The 19,669-nt window shown below is 42.9% G+C and overlaps 1 protein-coding gene across 1 annotated transcript in view; it reads left to right on the forward strand.

Annotated features, from left to right (window-relative positions):
- Positions 1-3,863: 3,863 nt before the first annotated feature.
- Positions 3,864-19,669, forward strand: part of hdac5 (histone deacetylase 5) — a 34,945-nt gene continuing 19,139 nt past the window's right edge. Inside the window, exons 1-2 of the mRNA XM_030793176.1 lie at positions 3,864-4,014; positions 19,349-19,632. Of these exons, the coding sequence (XP_030649036.1) occupies positions 3,864-4,014; positions 19,349-19,632 (435 nt within the window). The remainder of the gene's footprint in view (positions 4,015-19,348; positions 19,633-19,669) is intronic.

A 19,669-nucleotide genomic window follows, 5' to 3' on the forward strand; every position in this document is an offset into this window, starting at 1 on the left:
CGTTTTTGCCCCGGCTAGCCTCAAGACGTCGACTTCCGCGCGTCGGGTTATTCATCGTGACCTGCGTTTGTCCACTTTTTAAGCAGAAATCGAGAGCGTTTCTTTTTTTTTTTTTTTCTTCTTCTCGCCTTGTTGATACTAGCCCTCAGTACCTTATTCACACCGCCTGAATCTAAGGTTCTGGTTCCAGGAGACCGGAGAGGTCGAGGTGAAGACCCTTGTTTGAGCTGGCTTGTAATTGAGTCAGCCCTGGCTCAAAGGCAAGTTAAAGCATGTCAAACAAAGTCTACTGTTAAAGTCCTTGACATTAACCATGCAAGTTCATTGCTTATGAAAAAAAAAAGGGAGTAGACACAAAAAAACAAGTGGTGTCACCCCCCGCCCCCCCAGCCCGCCCCCCGGCCCTTCCCATAGCTAAATATAGGCTCAACCTACGTCAGAAAGCCCGAAAGGTACATCCACCTAAAAATAACAGGGGTGACTTGGACGTTAAGCTTAACCACAGGCTTTCAATTGGGGTGGGTTGGTGGGTTAAAGTTTGGATGGCATACCACTCCATTATTTAACACCCCCCCCCCACCCCCCAATAGGTACCGATACCTTTGCCCCCTTTTTATGGGACAGAGGTTGAGAGGGGGGTTTTAAGTGCACATTGAAAATGCTGTCCCATCCGGCTCGAAGACAGATAGCTAGTTTAGGCGCGGGTGGCAAACTTTGATTCCAATCTGTTGACGGCCCACAGAGCAACAGGTGGGATCCAGTCGGGCTGGGTCCAGAGAGAGAGGTGACGGAGTCGGGCGCCGTAGCGACCGGAGAGAAAAGGAATGCTTAGCAACGCCACTAGGGAAAACGGATACATCGCGAAAGTAACATTACCTTAACGTTTCCCAAATCTTTCCAAAACCATCTGCGGAAACTGGAGCTTTTAGAAAACTTCCCTTATGCTTTAAAAGGTGTGTGGCCCTGTTAGATTTGCTTTGCTGGCTAACTGAAATAGATCAATTCCACCTTTTGTCGTTGAAATATCTGATTTCCATGCACTGCTGGAAGACTTGCAGTGTTGTAGCAGAACCGTTGTTGATTTTCAGTCACACTGGATTCAATCCGTCGGCAATAAACCAGAATCTCCGTTTCATTTCATTCCCTGATTGAGAAACGATGACGCAGATTCACGTTGGGCCTGTCTCAGAAAATTGCTTCTTGTATTGTCAGGTTTGTTTCTGCTTGCTTACATGCTCATCCAGATACACACACACACACACACACACACACACGCACGCACGCACACACACTTGCAACCAGCTCGTGCACTGCACGCATGCACATGTTCTTTATGATCAGACAATGCATGAGACACTTGGTTCACAGTTCACCTGTTTTGTGTGTAAATATTACAAGAGTTTTTTTTTGTTTTTTTTTCTGAGCTCTTGACAAAGCTTTCTTTTGATCTTCAATTGCTCTCCAGCCAAGTCCATTTTAAACTACTGAACACACTATTTAAAATGACCCTGTGACCATGGCGACCGACGAGACCAAGAATAATGGGGGGGGAGGGGTGGGGGGGTAGCGTTTAGAGAGCTAATTTAGCTTCTGTCCTCCTCTGTTTGGATTCCTGATACACCTCCTGCGAGGGGAGGGGGTTGCAGTCCAGATGCTTTCACTGTATGCTCTTGACCTGCAGAGTGCGAATGCACTGATACGTAAGGTCATCCCTAAATTTTCCTGAACTTCGCCCTAGATGAGTTGCCTGCGGTCACATTGCCACTTTGAAGGAATCACAATTGAATCATAATTCTCCTCTCTAGATGTTCGGTGATGTTCCCTCGTAGCCTTGTGTACAACACGCCTACCTTTGAATTTCAGCGACTTCAGTAGTCGCCGTGTTCTTTGTGCTGTATCTGTTAGATAAAGTCTTTCTGCGACAGGTGCGACAGGCTCCAGGAGTGCAGTTGGACTGTCACACATTAGATAATGCTAGACGGATTATGCGTGGGCGAAACAGTGACCCTGGTGTTTATTGTGTCAATGAACGCGCTGACGCAGTGGCTTGTGTAAGAGAGAAGGAGTTTTTGACTTGAGTCAAAAACAGAAACGAAGAGGGGGGGGGGGGGAGAAAGGAAAAAAAAAAAAAAGCTCACTCTTAATCCAAAGGACCTATAGGACCTATATCTGAGTCTTTGTGAACTTGCATGATCGCCATACAGAAGCCTGAAAGTATGAGTATCAAAATAGGACGCAGGAAGTGCGTGTGATAACTTTTGTGCATCGGGCAGGTTGAATGGAAGAGGGTGCGTGTCTGTGTTTCAAAACAAAAAGAGGCATTCGTCCGTTTGTATTGAAGCCTTTTATTTTTGTCTGCTCGGTGTGTAGCACTGCGAAGTGACGAGCGGCATACTATGCACCCCCTCTCGTCGGCTTTGGGAAGAGCTCTCCCCCCCCCCCCCCCCCCTTTGCCCTGGGAAGAGTACGCTTGATTTGCTTTGGTTCTATTTGCATGAAAGAGTGCGCCCCCCCCCCCCCCCCCCCCCCCCCCCACTCCACTCCCCTCTCCCCTCCCCTCCTCCTCCTCCTCCTTCCCCCACCCTCTCTCTCTCCCTCTCTCTCTCCCAGCTCCTACTCTCCTCTTTTTCTCCTCTCCTACCTCTATTTATAGCCCTAGCCCTGCCCCTCCCCTGTCGCTTCGCAGCTATTTCCAGCCGACCAGAGAGCAGCCCAGTCTGTTTGTAAACTCCGCAGCTCTCCTTCGCTACATCTACGATCCCCCCCACAACACGGCACAGACGGGAGGAGGGGGGGGGGCCGTCAAGCTTCTTTTTTAAAAAAAAAAAAAAAAAGAAAAGAAAAGAAAGAAAGAAAAAAAACAGCCGAAACAAATCTCTACAATCAAGTACAATCAAGCAAGGGAGGGAAAAAAAATCGGTGGAAGCTTCGCTGTAAACCTGTTCTTTTCTCTTCCTTGAGATCGGGCGTTGCGTGACAGAACTGTGACGGTGACTGCGTAGCACGTCGCGGTGGGGATTTAGACCACGAGCGGGAGGACCGGCGGCTACCTAGAGTCCACCGTCTCCTAGTGATTTACTTTCCTCTCTCCGTCTCTCTCTCTCTCTCTCTCCCCCTCTCTCACTCACTCTCTCTCTCTCCCTCCTGCTCCTCCTTCTCTCCGCCTGCTATTTCACTCTGATCCTATTGGTAGTGTAACTCGGCACAACTCGTCGGGGTGAAGGTGTTCTTTTCCGTCTGATTTTCGGAGTTACACATAACTCCACGTCTCATTTTGTTTAGACTGTTGTCGAGACTTGGACAAAATCCAAAATACACAACGCATGGCATTTTTGAGATTTTTTTTTTTTTTTCTTTTTCTTTTTTGAAATGTTGCTTTTACTAAATGAGGAACGGACTGTGAGACGAGGATGTGGATTTTAATTAAGGGTCTGTTACGCCGTTTCGTTCCTGGCGATTCAAACGAGTGACGTTTTTCACAACCTTTTACCCCAAAAGAGACAATTTACCTCAGCGCGCTTCATTCTTTTTGAGCTATGGAACACAAAAAGGCACTTATGAGTCATTTCTCCAGCCAGTTTACCTTTCACTAAAGAAGAGGTGGAGCTCATCTTAGTGCTCTGTGCTGAGACGTTTCTGTTTTTCTATTTTTACCTTTCTCCCAGCACACGTTATTTCACGTTTCACATATATATATATATAAATACATCATTTTTTTCTGATTTTTAACCTGCAGTGCAGAACACCTCAGCCTGAAGAAGTGGCATTTGTATGCTGCAACCTTCCCTCCTTCCTTTCATTTCTTTCTTTCTTTTTTGTTTTTTTTTTTTGTATAAGTTGTGGGACTGTACTGTGAGACTGGCATGCTTTTAAAGCCAACGGTGCCGGGGTTGTGCGCGATGTTGCAGACAATCTACGAGACAGAGTCCTGCTTCTCCTCCGACACTGTGTCTAGTAGAGAGCAGCCTGTGGAGCTTCTCTCTCAGCCACACTCCACAGTGGTGTCCAGCACTGGTGAGTGGCGTAGTGACAGAGGGAGAGAGAGTGAGAGAGAGAGAGAGAATGAATGAATGAATGAATGAAAAATGCATTGGTGATTGTTTTGGAGCAAAACACACTTTGAAGAGGGGTTGTTGATGTTAGTTTCAAAAAACATTTTGTTGTGTTGTGGCTATGCTCGGAGTGTGTTATGTCTGCTCAAACAATTGTTTGGACAAAACAGAAGAACCCATCTTGTATCACAGTCTTGTACAAACCAAACCATGTCAGTGATTTTTATTCTCAAATCTTAGGTGGATTTTTTTCATTCTTCACTGGTTTACCAATCTACGGCACAAACCTCTTCTCAGTTACTTATTCTGGTTCATAAATTATTATAAAGTATCAGTTTACCTCATCAAAATCATTTTGATCTTTTCTTTGCCTTTGCTTGGAACATTTTTGAATATTAAACCGTTGTGAAGTCTGTTTGTTTATTTTTTTTTGTTTATTCGTCTGGTCAGGCAGTTTAAAATAACCTTTCGAATTGTGCGAGTTTGGAGAATCGAGCACTCCCTCAGTAACAAGATCAAAGTTTTAACGGTCCTCATGGGCTCATGCGTCATCTCTTTTCCGTCAGGGACTTGCAAGGTCGGCCCACCTTTCACCTGCGCTTGAATCAACACACAGAAACAACTGTATGGCAAGGAGTGGGCAGACTGCCCCTTCCTCCAGCCTACAAATGTTTACCTGACACCTGTTCAGATAAATGGATACATTTTTCCTCTCCTCCTTTTTCGGCAGATAGATCATCAGGTTTTTTTTGTCATACTTCCCCGTAAGATTAGTAGAATAAGTTTTCATTGTTCAAGGCAGTAATGAAATCCGGGTGAAATATTCCTTTAGTTGGTGGTGGTGGTGATGGTCTTGAAGGAATTTAATGTGCTTATGATGGGACAATGAGAAAAAAAGAGGTAAAGAACAGAAGCTGGTATTGTTTCTTCTGTTTGTTTGTTTGTTTTTTGTTTGTTTTTTGGTTAGGTTTCACATATGCTGTTCTGTGTTCTTCCAACATGTTTAGGTCATATGAAGTGAGCCTGTTTGGAGATGTAAACAAGTCAGCTGTAGTGAAAGGCAAGGGATGTATATCCATTAAAAAAAAAAAATTACTATGATGTTCTTCGCATTTTGAAGGCTCTAGCCATGAGTGCTTTTAAATTTTTTTAAATTTTTTTTTCTGAAGTCAGCTTTTGCATCAAAGGTTTTTGATTTTGTTTGTTTGTTTGCTTTGGGTTTTTTTTTACCAGTTGCAGTGTAGGTGAGAGAACTTAGCAAAGACCTGAGCAAGAAAGGGTATCATGCAACATATTTTTGTGAGAAGTAGAACCACAGGAATTGGAAAGAGTATAGAGAACTTTCCAACTGTAAGGAGAGTTGGAAAAGCTGATAGGATCAATCTACCAGTCAGCGCATATTCGCCTTCTTCTTATACACCAGGTTTCTCGACATTCCCCTTTGATTTCTCATAATCCCATTATTAATTGGCTTCCCTATAAGGATAGATGGCTCAACGGTGTGGCGGCAACTCTAATTGGCCCGAAGGAAGCGTGGCTCCCGTGAACTGATCTATTAATCTACTGTATATATGCCGCTCACCGTGGTTATGCAACAAGACATATTATCCTAGTATCCAGCAAACGCCGCTTATTACACAAGTGTTGACATCTGTCTTTGTTTCTCTCGATAGTGTATTTGTTTGCATGTGGGGGCAGCTGGAGGCTGCTTTGTCGCTAGAGAAAAAATATGTGGCCCATTAGATGCTTGATATGTGAAGGGATCGTTTGATGATAGCTGAGGGCAACAGATGGCTGCGGCTGATCTACGATAGCGATCACGAAAGCATCGCGGTTCTTAGGAAAAGCGCATTTAGAGATGGTGCGCTCGTTCTTCAAAAAAGCAAAAAAAAAAAAAGGGGGGCTAAGGTTGAAGGCAAGAGAGTGTCTTTCTTTTTTTTCTTCAACTTCCTCTTCTTTTTAATGAATCAGACCTTGATTATGTCATGGGAATAAAAATAAAATAAAATGATAAAATGTGGCAGCAGATCGTCAAGAATCTATATGGATTAGGTGGATTATAGATTTGTCAGTGAATGAGTGTCTGATTATTGCTCCACGCCACATTCCAATCTTAGTCATTAACTGGCAATCTGTTTATTCACGTCTGATTCCTAATCCAGCCTAAGCGATTTGAATCTTCAGATATAATTACAGACAGATTTTTTTTCTTTTTTTTTTTTTTCCCCTCGTTTACGCGTAATGAAAACAAAAGGGATACCTAAAACAGACCTAAATATAAATAAAAGTTTTGGTTTGGCATCTGCTAAAACTGATGTCCTCTGTTGTATGACTTGAAGGCAAAGTTAACTGAGGCAAAGGGTGACTAGTCTGTCAATGATGTTAGATATCACATCCTATTTAGTGGTGACTTTTATTTTTTTCTTTGCGTGGTCAGCTAGTGATGATCCACAAACAAAGCATGTCATTGATTTTATTGCAGTTTCTCCGAATGACGAACCAGTGATGTAATAGCTGCTCATTGGGAATAGTGTGTCAGAACAAGGTCGTTAGAGGGTCCATTGTTGCTCAATATATGCATGGTTTATGTGATTTCATGTTGAGACACGTGTCCAGTGGCATGTGGTAACTGGTTGTTTTGTTGTTCAAAAACTTTTACATTGTCTCATTTTGAGTAAAGAGTTTTTTAGGCAAGAAATTCTTTGTCCTAGACAAATCTAAGAAACCGAACATACATCTTTCATGCTGTCCTCATCCCCAGTACTGTTTATGAGAACTTAACCATTTCATCGAGATAAGATTTAACGTGTGTATCTATAATTTATAAGCTACATACTTACATACATACATACATACATATATCTATATGTATCTATCTATCTATCTATCTATCTCTCTCTCTATATATATATATATGTATATATATATATAAACATGTTTTGATTCTATGAGTGGAGATCTGTGGTGTCTTTTGCCATTGGTTGATGATGAGCAGTCTGTACCCTTGTAGTCTGGACCTGTAATTATCTGTGCAGCTGAAAACAGCCATGGGCTCAAGATAAAAAGGGTCGTCTTTCTCTTTTTCTTTTTTTTCTTTTTTTTTTTAACCAGATGTTTTTAGAGCCGAAGCCTGTAATACTTAAACAAACACTTACCAAATAAGCACACGATAGACTTAATGAGCCTCGTAGTTTCTGTCATAGACCATCAGCACGTCACGTTGACTGGTTTAAATCCCTGCTTTTAGTTTCAGTGCACACAGTTATTGGGAAAAAAAAAAAAAGTCCAAGAAATTTGATGTTTCGACAAATTCACCATGCAAACAGAGCCAAACAGTTTAATGTGTTCAGACTCAACATGCTTTTTGATGACAAGTTAAGCACATGCCCCTTCATTGCCCTGAGGGATTCCTAGGGAAATTTAACCAATGTTACTGCAGTTGCATTGTGACATCAGATATGCATTACATGTCTTCAGTGGGCCACTCCCTCGGGAAGGTTTTTTTTTTTTTCTTAATGCCTTTATGTTTTTACCAGGCATTCCAGAGTTGTCATTCCAGGCCAGTATGGTACCATATATTATCTCTTGTTATCAAAAGGTGGCCAAAACTTGGCCGTCCCGCTGTTGTAGAAGCAGAAGATTCCTGGTTAAGAGGGTAATTGAGGGTAATTCTTCTTCCAGAACTGAAGGATTGCTCCTACCCCCCCCCCCCCCCCCCCCTCCCCCCAAATCAATAAGAAAATAAATACAAATTGAGGGTGGTAGATGAATCCTCATAGGATTATTTCCATACCCGGTTTGTTTTCCTCTTGGAAGCTTCTAAATTAAGGGACTGCTAAATTTAGCCATACCATCCCTGCCACTTGCCCCCCCCCCCCCCCCCTTTGGTCATGTTCTTGTGCTATAATGAGGGTCCGGCATGTAACGCCTGTTTACCAGACCCATGGCACGCCTCATATCTGAGATGGCATGGTGGCTGCCTTTAATGCGTCATCCAGAAATCTCCCCTGCCACTTGCCATGGAGCCCAGTTGTCCAAAGTGCTTTTTTCAAATGCCCCTGTTTAGTGGACGTGCCCACTGACATACTGTTTTAGTCTTAAGACATAACTTTAGCTCTGGTATGTTCAATAACTGCTATCCATGATATCACTTAGCCTTAATAAGTTACCTAGAGTTATCCCTGTGCAGAGTGTTCATAGATAACCATGTTTGTTTTTAGCATGGTTTTGACCTGATATGTAAGGGGTACCTAACCTTTTTTTGTCAGCTAAACTCCTTCAGCCCAAATTACTTTCCTCAAACACCCCTTTAAGATATTAACCAAGTGAGTTGAGTTCTACACTAGCATTTCCATCAAGCTCATGAACTGCCTGCATTAGCCTACGACCAAAAATCCCTAGCGCTTCGCAAACTCGTCGTGGAAAACTCTTGTAATACATAAGACTATCTAGCTAGGAGTAGTCTCATTTTACTGTGAAAAAAACCCCTCTGTTTCTATGAGACTGTAGCCTGATTAGACTTGCAGGATGGTGGTTCACTCAGAGGTGACCCTCTGGCTAGAGCCCAGGGGTAAGGAACACAATTCGAAAATCTTGATTTCCTCTTTGACTAAGCGCATTGACTTATCTTGCAGGGGCTGCAAGGTGTTGCTCCTGTCCTAGCCATCCTCCCAAGCTCTTAACAATCCTAACCTTTTTAAGTAAAGCTAAAAGCTGCTTTTTTTTTTGAAGTCTTGGTTGTTTTAGCAAAAGGGAGATAATTAGACGGTACGCCAACGTTTTGAGTCAGTCTGTTGGGCCGTTGTGCGAGATTCTCCAGTGTCTGTTTCCACAAGATGTCAGAAACGATCGGAGAAATCTGACCACGCTTACCTTTTTCCTTACACAAGATGACCCCCAGGTAGATTAATCATCGCTTCAACCTCCTACTATGCTTTTACGTCCCCCACAGTTACAGTGCTGGAAAACACAAGGTGGAAGTCTATCTGCTCGGGAAATATTGACTTACAGATTGCTCCAGAGATAGCTAAATCTGTCTCAGGACTGAGCGTTGCCTGTGTGTGTGTGTGTGTGTGTGTGTGTGTGTGTGTGTGTGTGTGTCAAGATCCATATGAGTACTACAAGATTACAGATGTATATTAAGACATCTTGACAGTGAGTATCTTCGCCTTTAGTGTCACTGTTAAACTTGAGAATATCTTTGAAGACCAATAAATTCTTTAAGAGTTGGTAATATGCATCCCAAACAACTCTGTTAACTGACATACAAGTGTGGCATCTCATTGGTTCTTGCATCCAGCAATGGACAGCCAAAGGAGTTGACTGTATGTTCTCAGAACCCATTGATAGTTCTCTTAGAGGTGCTCTTAGAGAACTGTCAACGGGTTCTAACATACAAGTGTGGCATCTCATTACTTCTTGCATCCACCAATGGAGAGCCTAAGGGGTTGACCATATGGTCCCAGGACTCGTTGATAGTTCTCATAGAGAACTTCTGAGGAACATTGCCCAGTAGCCTCCTGTGACTCCAGCCTCGCATTGTGGGTCATGGAAGCATGAAGATGAAGCAGGAGTTTGAGATGCATGCTTTAAAGAGTTTATGGCTGAGTTGAGGAGGCCACAGGGCTCTAATTTTTGCTCGATAGAAAGTCAGACTTCATTAAAGACTGGCACTATTTTTGTCTTTGACAAATGAAGTCATGCAAATCCTGATGGGGCCTGATTGTTGCTCTGGATCCAGGGTGCATTGAGAGGAATTGAGCTCTAATTGGACAGGTTGTTCACTAGCTACTTTCTTCTTGGTCATCACATTCATTAAACAAAATATATGACCGTTGTACCAAGTGTTGAACACTACTTGAGTACTACAGTAGTAGATGAACACATTACATTAATGAGCCTGTTTTTTTTGTTTTTTGTTTTTTTTTTTACTTGTAGCATTTACAAGGAAATTTCCATGCTCCAATAATTAAAATATAAGTGAATGTCAAAAGTCTTTGGTAATTTATCTTAGATGTGGAAATAAGTAATAAAGGCATGGAAAAGACCCTTTTTCCAATTAATGAAACCAATTAATAACAACATGTTACAATATTTTTCCGTTTGGAAAAAATATGAATGTATCATGTTTTACTTTTCCTGTATTTTTTTTCTTGAGGGGGGGAAAAAAGCTCTATTTCAGCTTTAATATATCTAAATAGATCCCCCCCCTTTTTTTTCCCTTTTCTAAAAAGCAGCATGAAATGAATTCCGCACCACACATCGAAGTTTACCCAGAAAACAACATTCCTCTCCAGCAAACGTTTGACGTCAATGATAGAACATTTATAGAACATGTAAACAGTGGCAAGCGCTCAGGCCAGTACTTAGCAATGACATTTCATCATCTGAATGTTTATACTTTGCATTCTGCCTCCTCTTCTCATAAAAGGTTCTCCCTTGTGAGTAACAGAACTCCAATCTTTAGGGATTGTGTTTAGGCATCTGTAACACATGTATGCTCTCTTTTATTTTTTTAGGCTTTTCTTGTGAATGCAGTAGTGTTCTTGAGGCTTTAAAAGTGAGTGGATGGTTGCGATGAAGTGTTTGGTCTCTGTGTGCCACATTTAGGAAGGTGGAAAGACTTTTTGTTTGTTTGTTTGTTTGTTATTCATTAGGAATTCATTTCTTAATGTTATCTTCAACAAGAACAGAAATGCTGACTTTGGAGATAATTGTACAAGATTGTAACGGTTTAGAATATGAAGGATTCACCTCACCTAGAATATTCTCTGTAAGCTGATTGGCTGGAGTACTACAGTTTTGTGTCTTGTAAATGATATTGAGGTGAAATGTTGAAATAACACAGTTTCACCTTCTTCGATGTTTGGTGTCAGCCATTGCATGTTCATGAAGAGATGGGGGGGGGGGAGAGAAGGGGTTCTGGGAAAAAAATCATCTTACTTGTGAGCTGTGGCAGTTAACTATGAACCGTTTTTCTCTACTCAATGTCTCTCTCTTTTTTTTTTTTTAATTTTTCTTTTTCTTTTTCTTTTTTTTTTTTTTGGCTTCCACCAAAGAACTACTGGTTTCTTGTTTTCCCAGAGCAAGGAGCTACCCTTTCACGAGGCCTTCCAAGGCACCGGGGGTTCCTGGGGCACATAAATCACACAACCTATTTACAACCTCTCTCTTATTAGCTTCAGGCCCAAATCTGAGCCGTCAAGAAACTGTTCCAGAGGATGTAAATATCACCCAGTTTTCCCTCTCTTTACTGTTTTCCTTTTTTCTTTTCTTTTTTTTTTTTTGGTTTTAAAGGGCACCATTTTGACAAAACCAACTGGATCAGACCAGCTTCCGTTTGATAGTCTCTCTCTCTCTCTCTCTCTCTCTCTCTCTCTCTCTGCATCTAACAAGGAGAGGACACAGAGCAGATTTGACAGGGCAGCCTACCGCACGTTGCTGTGTGCTATTTCTGGAAAGCAATATTCATGCTTTTTTTTCTTTCCATCTCTCCCTCTCGTCTCTCTCTGAAGCGTAGCTGGTATAGCGTTGCTAAAGAAAATAACCATGACGTAAGCTTTGCTTTCTGCAAAACAGACTTTAAAAATAAAGAGGGTAGAGGGGCAGGGGAGAGAGGGAGGGAAAGAAAGAAAGAAAGAGAGAGAGGGAGAGAGAGAGGGAGAGAGAGAGGCTATAGAACTCAAATAATAAATTGCACTTCTGTAGAGACTCAGTTAATGGATCAGTCTACATAAAGAAGCAACGGAAACATAAGGCTAATTGGCAAAGATAGTGTCGTGATTCAAGTAAAGATGTAAAACAAAGGCAGCACAAAATTCTTTTTCTTTTTTTTTTTTTTTTATTTTAATTTATTATTGAAGAACGCTGAAGCAAGGCCTAATTGGCAAATGTGTCATGTTTGTGTCTCAAGTAAGCACATTTATCAAATCCAATTTTACTCTCCTTGAGGACCTCAGACATTTCTGTCGTGTTCCAGTTTGCAGAGAAATCCGCACCTTGTCACCTGTGTTTACTGCTCTCGCTCTAATCTATCACCGGCCTGGCCCTTTTCAAGTTGCAGTTTTGTATTTATGTTGGGGAAGGCTTCTTGTCATAATTTACTGTGCTATCCAACTGCCTAACAACTCTACAACACACACATTTCTCCAAAGGCGTTTGGGCACATTTATTCACAGGTGATGTTGAGGTCGTGACGATGCCCAAGTCTTTTCTTTTCTTTTCTTTTCTTTTCTTTTTTTTCTGTTTCTTTTTTTTTAACTAATGCTACTCCGTTCTATCCCATAGCTGAATGAACATTTAAATCATGTCTAAAGTAATGAAAGCTCGCCGTCCCTAAAATAGTGTCAGCAAATTGTCAGCTCTAGTATACACAGAAAAATAACTGTTCTATTTTTTTTTTTCTTCTTTTTAAACTGAGCCCTGAAACAAAAGGAGAACCCAGAGGACATGGAGAGAGAGAGGAATGATGGATTTAGCCCCAGTAGCAGGACAAGGTTCCAAGTTTGTTGTTCTCTCTCCTCTTTTCGCGCTCTCTTTTTTTTTTTTTTTTTTTTTTTAAGATATTTCCCCGTATCCTTCCTGATTCAATCTGCTGTTTGGTCTTTTTGATGTTAGTTCGAATGACTGGTGTAGAGATACACGCGAGTGATTCACATCGCCATTAGCCACCAGACAAAACCAGCAGAATACGAATCTGTTGAGTTTGTCTGTACACAATGCGATGTCGAACCCAACAGATACCCAGATTCTTGTCGTGGCCTGTAAGGCTTTACTAACCACTAGGTTTATTTGCCTACAGTCTCCTGCCTACAGACTGAGGGTCAAACAGCCTGTCGTCGCAGATACACAGCCACACATTTCAACATGTTTATCACACTGTGGGGCAGATCAAAGTCTGTCACAGCAGGGTAACACTACACTATCTTTGAGTGTAGAGAGGAGAGGGAGAGGGAGAGGAGAGGAGAGGAGAGGAGAGGAGAGGAGAGGAGAGGAGAGGAGAGCAGAGCAGAGGAGAGGAGAGGAGAGGAGAGGAGAGGAGAGAACGATGCGCTGGGAGCTACAGAGCTGACTGAGAATGTGGAGAGACCTAAAATAGAAACGCTTACTTTTAAAAGCGCAGTATGCCCCCCCTCCGCTCTCCAGCCCCTCCAGTGCATTATTAATCTAGGGTTATTTATAACCTAGTTTTTTTTTTTTCCTTTCTTTCTTTCTTTCTTTCTTTTTTTTTTTTTTGTCACAGGCAGACTTTGTGTTCTGTCACTGGTTCTGTCTAATTTCTACTGGGAGCAAGTGGGGGGTGTCAGGGGTGTGTGGGGAGGTGTGTGGTGGTGGTGGGGGGGGGGGCAGAAAGGGGAGGGTGAGAGAAGAAGAGGAGGAGGAAGCAGAGAGGAAGCAGAGAGGAAGAGAGAGGAAAGCACTGAGTGCTGTTAAATCTAGCAAAGAACCCATGGGGCAGCCATTCTGATGGATGCTTCCAAAGGAGAAGGTACCGTATAGAGTTTATTTTTAACTGGAAGTTCAAACAGAATTCCGGAGCACAGGGATAAGTGTCGCTACAAAGGCGCCCCAGAACAGGAAGTATAAAGTATAAAAAAAAAAAAGATTCAACGAGATTCCCAGTCACTGGGAAAAATGGCAGTGCCTGAAATAATTGGTTTTGGCAACAAAAGCCACTGCTGACTCTTCCCTTTTTGGCACATCCTTTAACTTTTCATCATTATGTCACCGCATCAAACAAACAAATGTTTCTCGACTTAGCCAGATACCCGTTTTGTCAAAGCCGGTTGTCTCTGCAGACCAAAAACACATTTCTCCTGGCTGGTTATTCCACTTGGTTGTTTGCCACACATGTATGGTCGCAGACTAATTGGTTTGATTGCTCGATTAGAATGAAAGATTTCCGGTGGCCTCCGTCAAGAAGATTCATGTCCTCTGAAGGGAACAATCCATGCCTTTGTGTAACGGAATCTCGCGAAGACTTGGAACGAGGGTATAAAACAGCGCCCGGCTCAGAGACTGGGAAGGCTGGCATAATTAGACGACTCAAAGCTTGCAATGGAGTGTGACAGCCGGCAAGCTTCCCTCAGGAGGTGGATGCATCTCTCTCCCTAATGGAGAATTTGCAAATTCAAAATAAAAATAACGTCATCAGACAAACACACTGTCATGAAAGCTTTGTAGGAGACCCTCTTAGCTTTCCCAGTAACAAACCCTTGGTACTTTTTTATTTATATATATATATATATTTTTTTTTTTTGGTGTTTATTCATTTTTATATGATCTCTCAGATACCTTATATGCCATGACAGTTTTACTCCAGCCTCTACAAATCTGATCTATGTACATTTTTAAAAGTAGTCCTTAGACCTTTGAAATGAAATGCTGTTTTGAAGGGATCAGGGCGAGCATACCTCTTTCATCACAAGCAAGAGAGAGTTTTGTGTGTGTGAGAACAGCAGCAGAGCGAGAGAGAGAGAGAGAGAGAGTGTGTGTGTGTGTGTGTGTGAGAGAGAGATAGAGAGAGAGAGAGAGAGCTATTTTTATCCTCTCCACTGAGCGATTACAGTAATCCATGGAGTAGGATATAATCTGATGAGGAAATCTGAATGTTTTTTTGCTCTCCGTCACCCCCTACCCTACCCCACAGCACGCTCTCATTCATTGATTAGCCCTAGCTGGCTTCTTTATCCAGAAAACTCTTCTCACCTATCGTCCTCTGCCTTCATCCACCTCTCCCTCCCTCCCCCTCCCCCCCCCCCCCCTCCACCACCCCTCCCCTGCTGCCTTCCTCCTCTTCTCTTCCCTCTCGGTTTCTGCCTAGGAACCTCACCCAACTGTTATGCAACGTTGTCATTTATTCTTAATGAGGAGGTACCACTCTCTCTCGCTTCTATTTTCATCTCGTCAAGGTTGCAGAAGCTCTAACCTGTAATATAAATATATATATATATAATTTTTCTTTTCCACCAGAGGTGATAATGGGAGTGAAAGATTTTTTTTTTTTCCTTCCCTGATCACACTTGCAAACAGCATCATAAATCAGTAATGTCAATAGTAACCTTTGGTACAGAAAAACAAACCTAAATACTGTTACGGGACATGCATTTTTTTTTTTGTCTCTCTCTTATGTAAAAGCAGTCTCCCATGGCTTCAAATGGAATGTGAGAATAGGATTGTAGCTGATTAAAGTTTTTGCTCCGTGTTGCAACCATAAGATCGGTGGATATTTCCTTTGGTGCAGCCGCACCACTGACTGGTTGTTCGGGTTCATTTCAGACCATACTCACACAATGTGTGGGTGTAGAGTTTGTGTCTGTGTCCGTTTGTGGAAATAACAGTCACGGCGGAGTCTCCCCTCACTGTCCAGGCATTGGTCAAACTGCTGCCAGTTTAAGTATGACTTTGCCACTGTGGTCTAATTGGATTTCCTTGCAACACATATACAGACAGTCCTATGGGACACGGAAATCCCCTTGGCCTGGTCTCCTAGTTTTCGGCCCAGTAGTCTTGGCGCAGTTCTCTCTCTTCTCTAGGCCACTTCTTCTTCTTTTTCTTCTTCTTCTTCTTCATCTTCTTCTGATGATGGTGATGATGATGAAACGTCATCTCTTGTCCAGCGCTTCGAAGTTAAAACGAGGAAGAGCATCGAATACTTAATCTTCTTGTATGTCCTCTTAAAACTATTTTTTCCCCTCCTTGATAGTTTCCCTGGTTGTATATTTAAGCACTAATAACCAGCTCTGAGTGGTCTCTTGAGGTTTCTATTTATATTTGTTCCCTTTTTTTTTTTTTTTTGTTCCTCTGTTACACAGACACTTTAGCTGGCCAAGTTTGTTAAGGGTTTTTTTCCCCCCTGGTTCACATAGTCAGAATTGGGGCAATTTACTTGACAGTTTTTTTTTTTTTAATTTGTTTTTTTTGTATTTTTGGGCGGGGGGGGGGGGGGGGGGGGGGGGGGGGGGGGGTGTTGGGGGGTGGCTCTGCTTTATGAAGATATAACCTAAATTACGATGCTGTTTTTTGCCTTTGAAGAGTATGGTGCCTGATATAACGAATGCAGAAATAGGGCTAGGTTTTCTGAAAAGAGGCAGCTACCTCTCTGGTAATCACTTGGGGACTGTTCTGGGTTTGATCTGTTTTCCTTCGAGTTTTTTCCTCATTCTATCATTGCTTTTTTTGACCAAAAAAAAAAAAAAAAAACCCCTTCTCACCAACTAGTTGAGTGTATAAAGAAAGTATTTCCTGAATTCTTTTGGAAGCGCTCCAGAACTTTCCCTTTGCAGAGAAGAATAAAAGCTGTCATTCTGCACTTTGTTCGACGGTGTCCTGAAATCTCGGCATTAGTCATTTCCATTAGTCTTTTTTTTTATTATTATTATTATTATTATTACTCCATTGATCAGTCAACCCCAAGGTCACGGAGGCAAGCGAGAAAAACCTATTTGCTCAAAGGCAACACAACTTGAGTGCGCAACAGGTTTGGAAATACGCCACCGCGTCAGCGACAAACGCTTCATTCATGGAAAGCGTCTTCGCCAGATCCTTGGAGGTGTCTCGGGAAATCTGTGTTAAGCTCATTTGGCCTGTCGCAGGACCTGGCCCACAGACCACGGCTTTGGGATTCTGCTGACGTCAAACGTTTGACACAGTCAATCAGGACCGGAGGCCTAGAGGGGAAAGATGAGGATATATTTAGACGCTGACTGATAAAGGGGGAGGGCTAATCTGATTTGGAATAAGCCAAACTCTTCCGTTTGGCCCCCTACAGAAAAATTGGATCATTACCTTGTTGGTAAACTCCGCTCAATGCTAGAGATTTTTATCCGTGCCATAGAGTGGTTAAGCGACCACTGAGTTAGTCTGTTTTCAGCAGTGAAGGTCTTGTGTCCAGAACAATCCCTTTGGACTTTTGTTTTCTGGTGTACGTTTAAAGACACTGGATGGAACTTTCCAGGCTGTGTTTTAAATGTAGCAAAACACAACCTTCAGTCATGCAAGACTGAATAATGCCATTCATAATTAATTAATGGGTTTTTTTGGGGGGTTTTTTTGAAGTCTCAAACTAATCATCGATTCACATACCCCACTCTGTCCTTGACAAGCAGCACAGGGAAGCTAATCTAGTTTAAGATGAAAACAGCCATTAATCAAATAGAGTTAGTTTTTTTCTTTTTTCTTTCTTTTTTTTTTTTTTTTCCTTTTTCCAAGGAGCTATGTGACTGCGAATGACCTCGTACAACCTTCCTTGACCTGAACAATACAAAATATTGAAAGCTTTGAGCTTGACTAATTGAACTGAAAAAGACTGATGTTGTTTGGTTAGCCGAATTGCTTGCGTAGTGTTTATTAAGGGCCCTAAAGCATGTATTTGTGGAGTCAGAGAAAGGCAACATGAGGTGGGGTTGGGGGGGGGGGGGGCAGTAAGCACGGAAGTCTTTGCTCATTTATCATTGAGCATAACATTCTCTTTGTGCTTAGCACCCACCTGAGACCAAACACAAAGGGGAGGGGACAGGGTCGGACGGGAGGGGGAGGGGGAGGGGGAGGGGGGGGAGAGGAGGTGAAGGGCAAAAAAGATGAAAAAGCAAAAGAAAAAAATGCAGGGTAGCGTGGGAGAGCGGTCGGTCGCGGACCATTGCTGGCCTCCTCCAACACGGTTTATCTCACCTCTCATCTGAAGGCTGTACAAAAAACGAAAGATGAAGTGATGATATGTTTATGACATACGTCGGCCAAAGTGAAATAAATGCAAAACTGCAGTTTACGCTCAGGAGTGCTTTACTAAAAATATGTCGCCGTTATGCGACGCGTGACCATCGGAAACGCCTGTCTCCACGAGTTCATCCGTTTCCATGCTATGGAGTAACATGTACGCATGTCAGTTATTAGCTTAAAGAATCATTTATCTAGCTGTTATATTGAATTAGTGCTTTGTTCCAGTGCCTGAATTAGATGCCCTCTTTCCATCCAGATGAGACATTTCAAGACCCCACTTATGCATCAGAAGGATATTTAACTGTTCGTCTGCGATTTTTTTTTTTCGTATTGTTCACTGTGATTAGTTCAGATTAACACCCTGCAACCTTATTTCCGTAACACAGCCTGAAACTCTCCAGCCATATTAAGGGAGGCTTTGTTTGTTTGTTTTGTTTTTTTTTCTGACACTGCATCTGCGGATAAAGGGTCCAATAATAAAACAGTGACGCTGAGAATTCCCATGACCTCATCACAATGCTAGGTAGGTAGGTAGGTAGGTAGGATGTTAGGTAGACTTATTAATCCCCAATTTCCCTCTGGACATGCCATCGATGCCAGGTTGGCGCGTGGGTCCTCAGAGCTTGGCACCGAAGCTCCTCTGGATGACCTAGCTTGGTTCTCTTGGCCAGTGACGGCGGTCGTGTCGAACACAAAAGTCCAGCGGATTTGGGCTGCTCTTTAGAGCCGTAATCATCTCCATTGCCCCTAGGCTTTGTCTCCATACCCTGGATTATGTAAGCAATTGACCCATGTATCAATAGCTGCCTGCCGTTATTAGCGAAGTCAGTGGATGTCGCGTGGCATTCCGTTTTGGACGACCCCCATAAGGGTTAAGTCCCGGAGGACACAGACTGCTACACCGTCTCCTAAACACCACACACAGTGGCTTCCAGTTATGGGCAGACATTTGCACGCGCGCGCACGCGCACACACACACACACACACACACACACATGCACACACAGACTCAGAGGCAGATATGGTAAAGGTGCCCAGACAAAGACAAATGTCAGCGTAGCATTTGCAGACAAGGCGTCCGTCCAGCCTTGAATGCCTTCCATCACAACGCCACACACACGTTCTTATGTAACTCTAGTATAACAAAGTACATATTAAATAAATCATCGGATACACGCGGTGTTTGTACAGTGGAACGACATCCTGCTCCGGCAAACTCCAGTGTTCCTTACTGAAACTGCTTTTACTCAACGCGATGTTTAACCGTCAAGCACAAGAGCATTCAGTTCCGTTTTTCATACCCTGTGGCTTTAGAGGTTGTAATGGTGAATTTCGAATTGCGTTTGTGACAGACCTCTTCCCGACTGATAGTGTTTGTGAAACGTCTGATGGGTGTACTGTTTTGTCATTTAAAAACCTGCCATTCTTTTGAACCTCTTTCACTTTCAGGGGCCCGGGAACTGTGTATTCAAATGAAATAGCCTACATAGTAAAATAGGTCCATTGAACAAATGAATAAATCCAACACGCTTTCTCTCTCTCTCTCTTTCTCTCTCGCTCTCTCTCTCTCTCTCCCACAGCCTTGGATGTGAAGACCCCTCTCCCGACCGGGATGCAGAGCCCAGTGAGTGGTGGCGGTGAGCAGGGCGGCGGCGGTACCGGTCCGGTGGACCTGCGCACGGACCCCCGTCTGTCCGGCCTGGGCGCGGTGGACCCCGCCCTCAGGGAGCAACAGCTTCAGCACGAGCTGCTCCTTCTCAAACAACAGCAGGAGCTACAGAAACAGCTGCTCTTCGCCGAGTTCCAGAAACAACACGAGGTCCTCACGCGCCAACACGAGGTTCAGCTTCAAGAACATCTAAAGGTACGTCAAAAGTGAAGAGCACTGCATGTGTGTGTGT

Source organism: Chanos chanos, chromosome 16 (assembly GCF_902362185.1).
Source record: "Chanos chanos chromosome 16, fChaCha1.1, whole genome shotgun sequence".
NCBI classification, from domain to species: domain Eukaryota; kingdom Metazoa; phylum Chordata; class Actinopteri; order Gonorynchiformes; family Chanidae; genus Chanos; species Chanos chanos.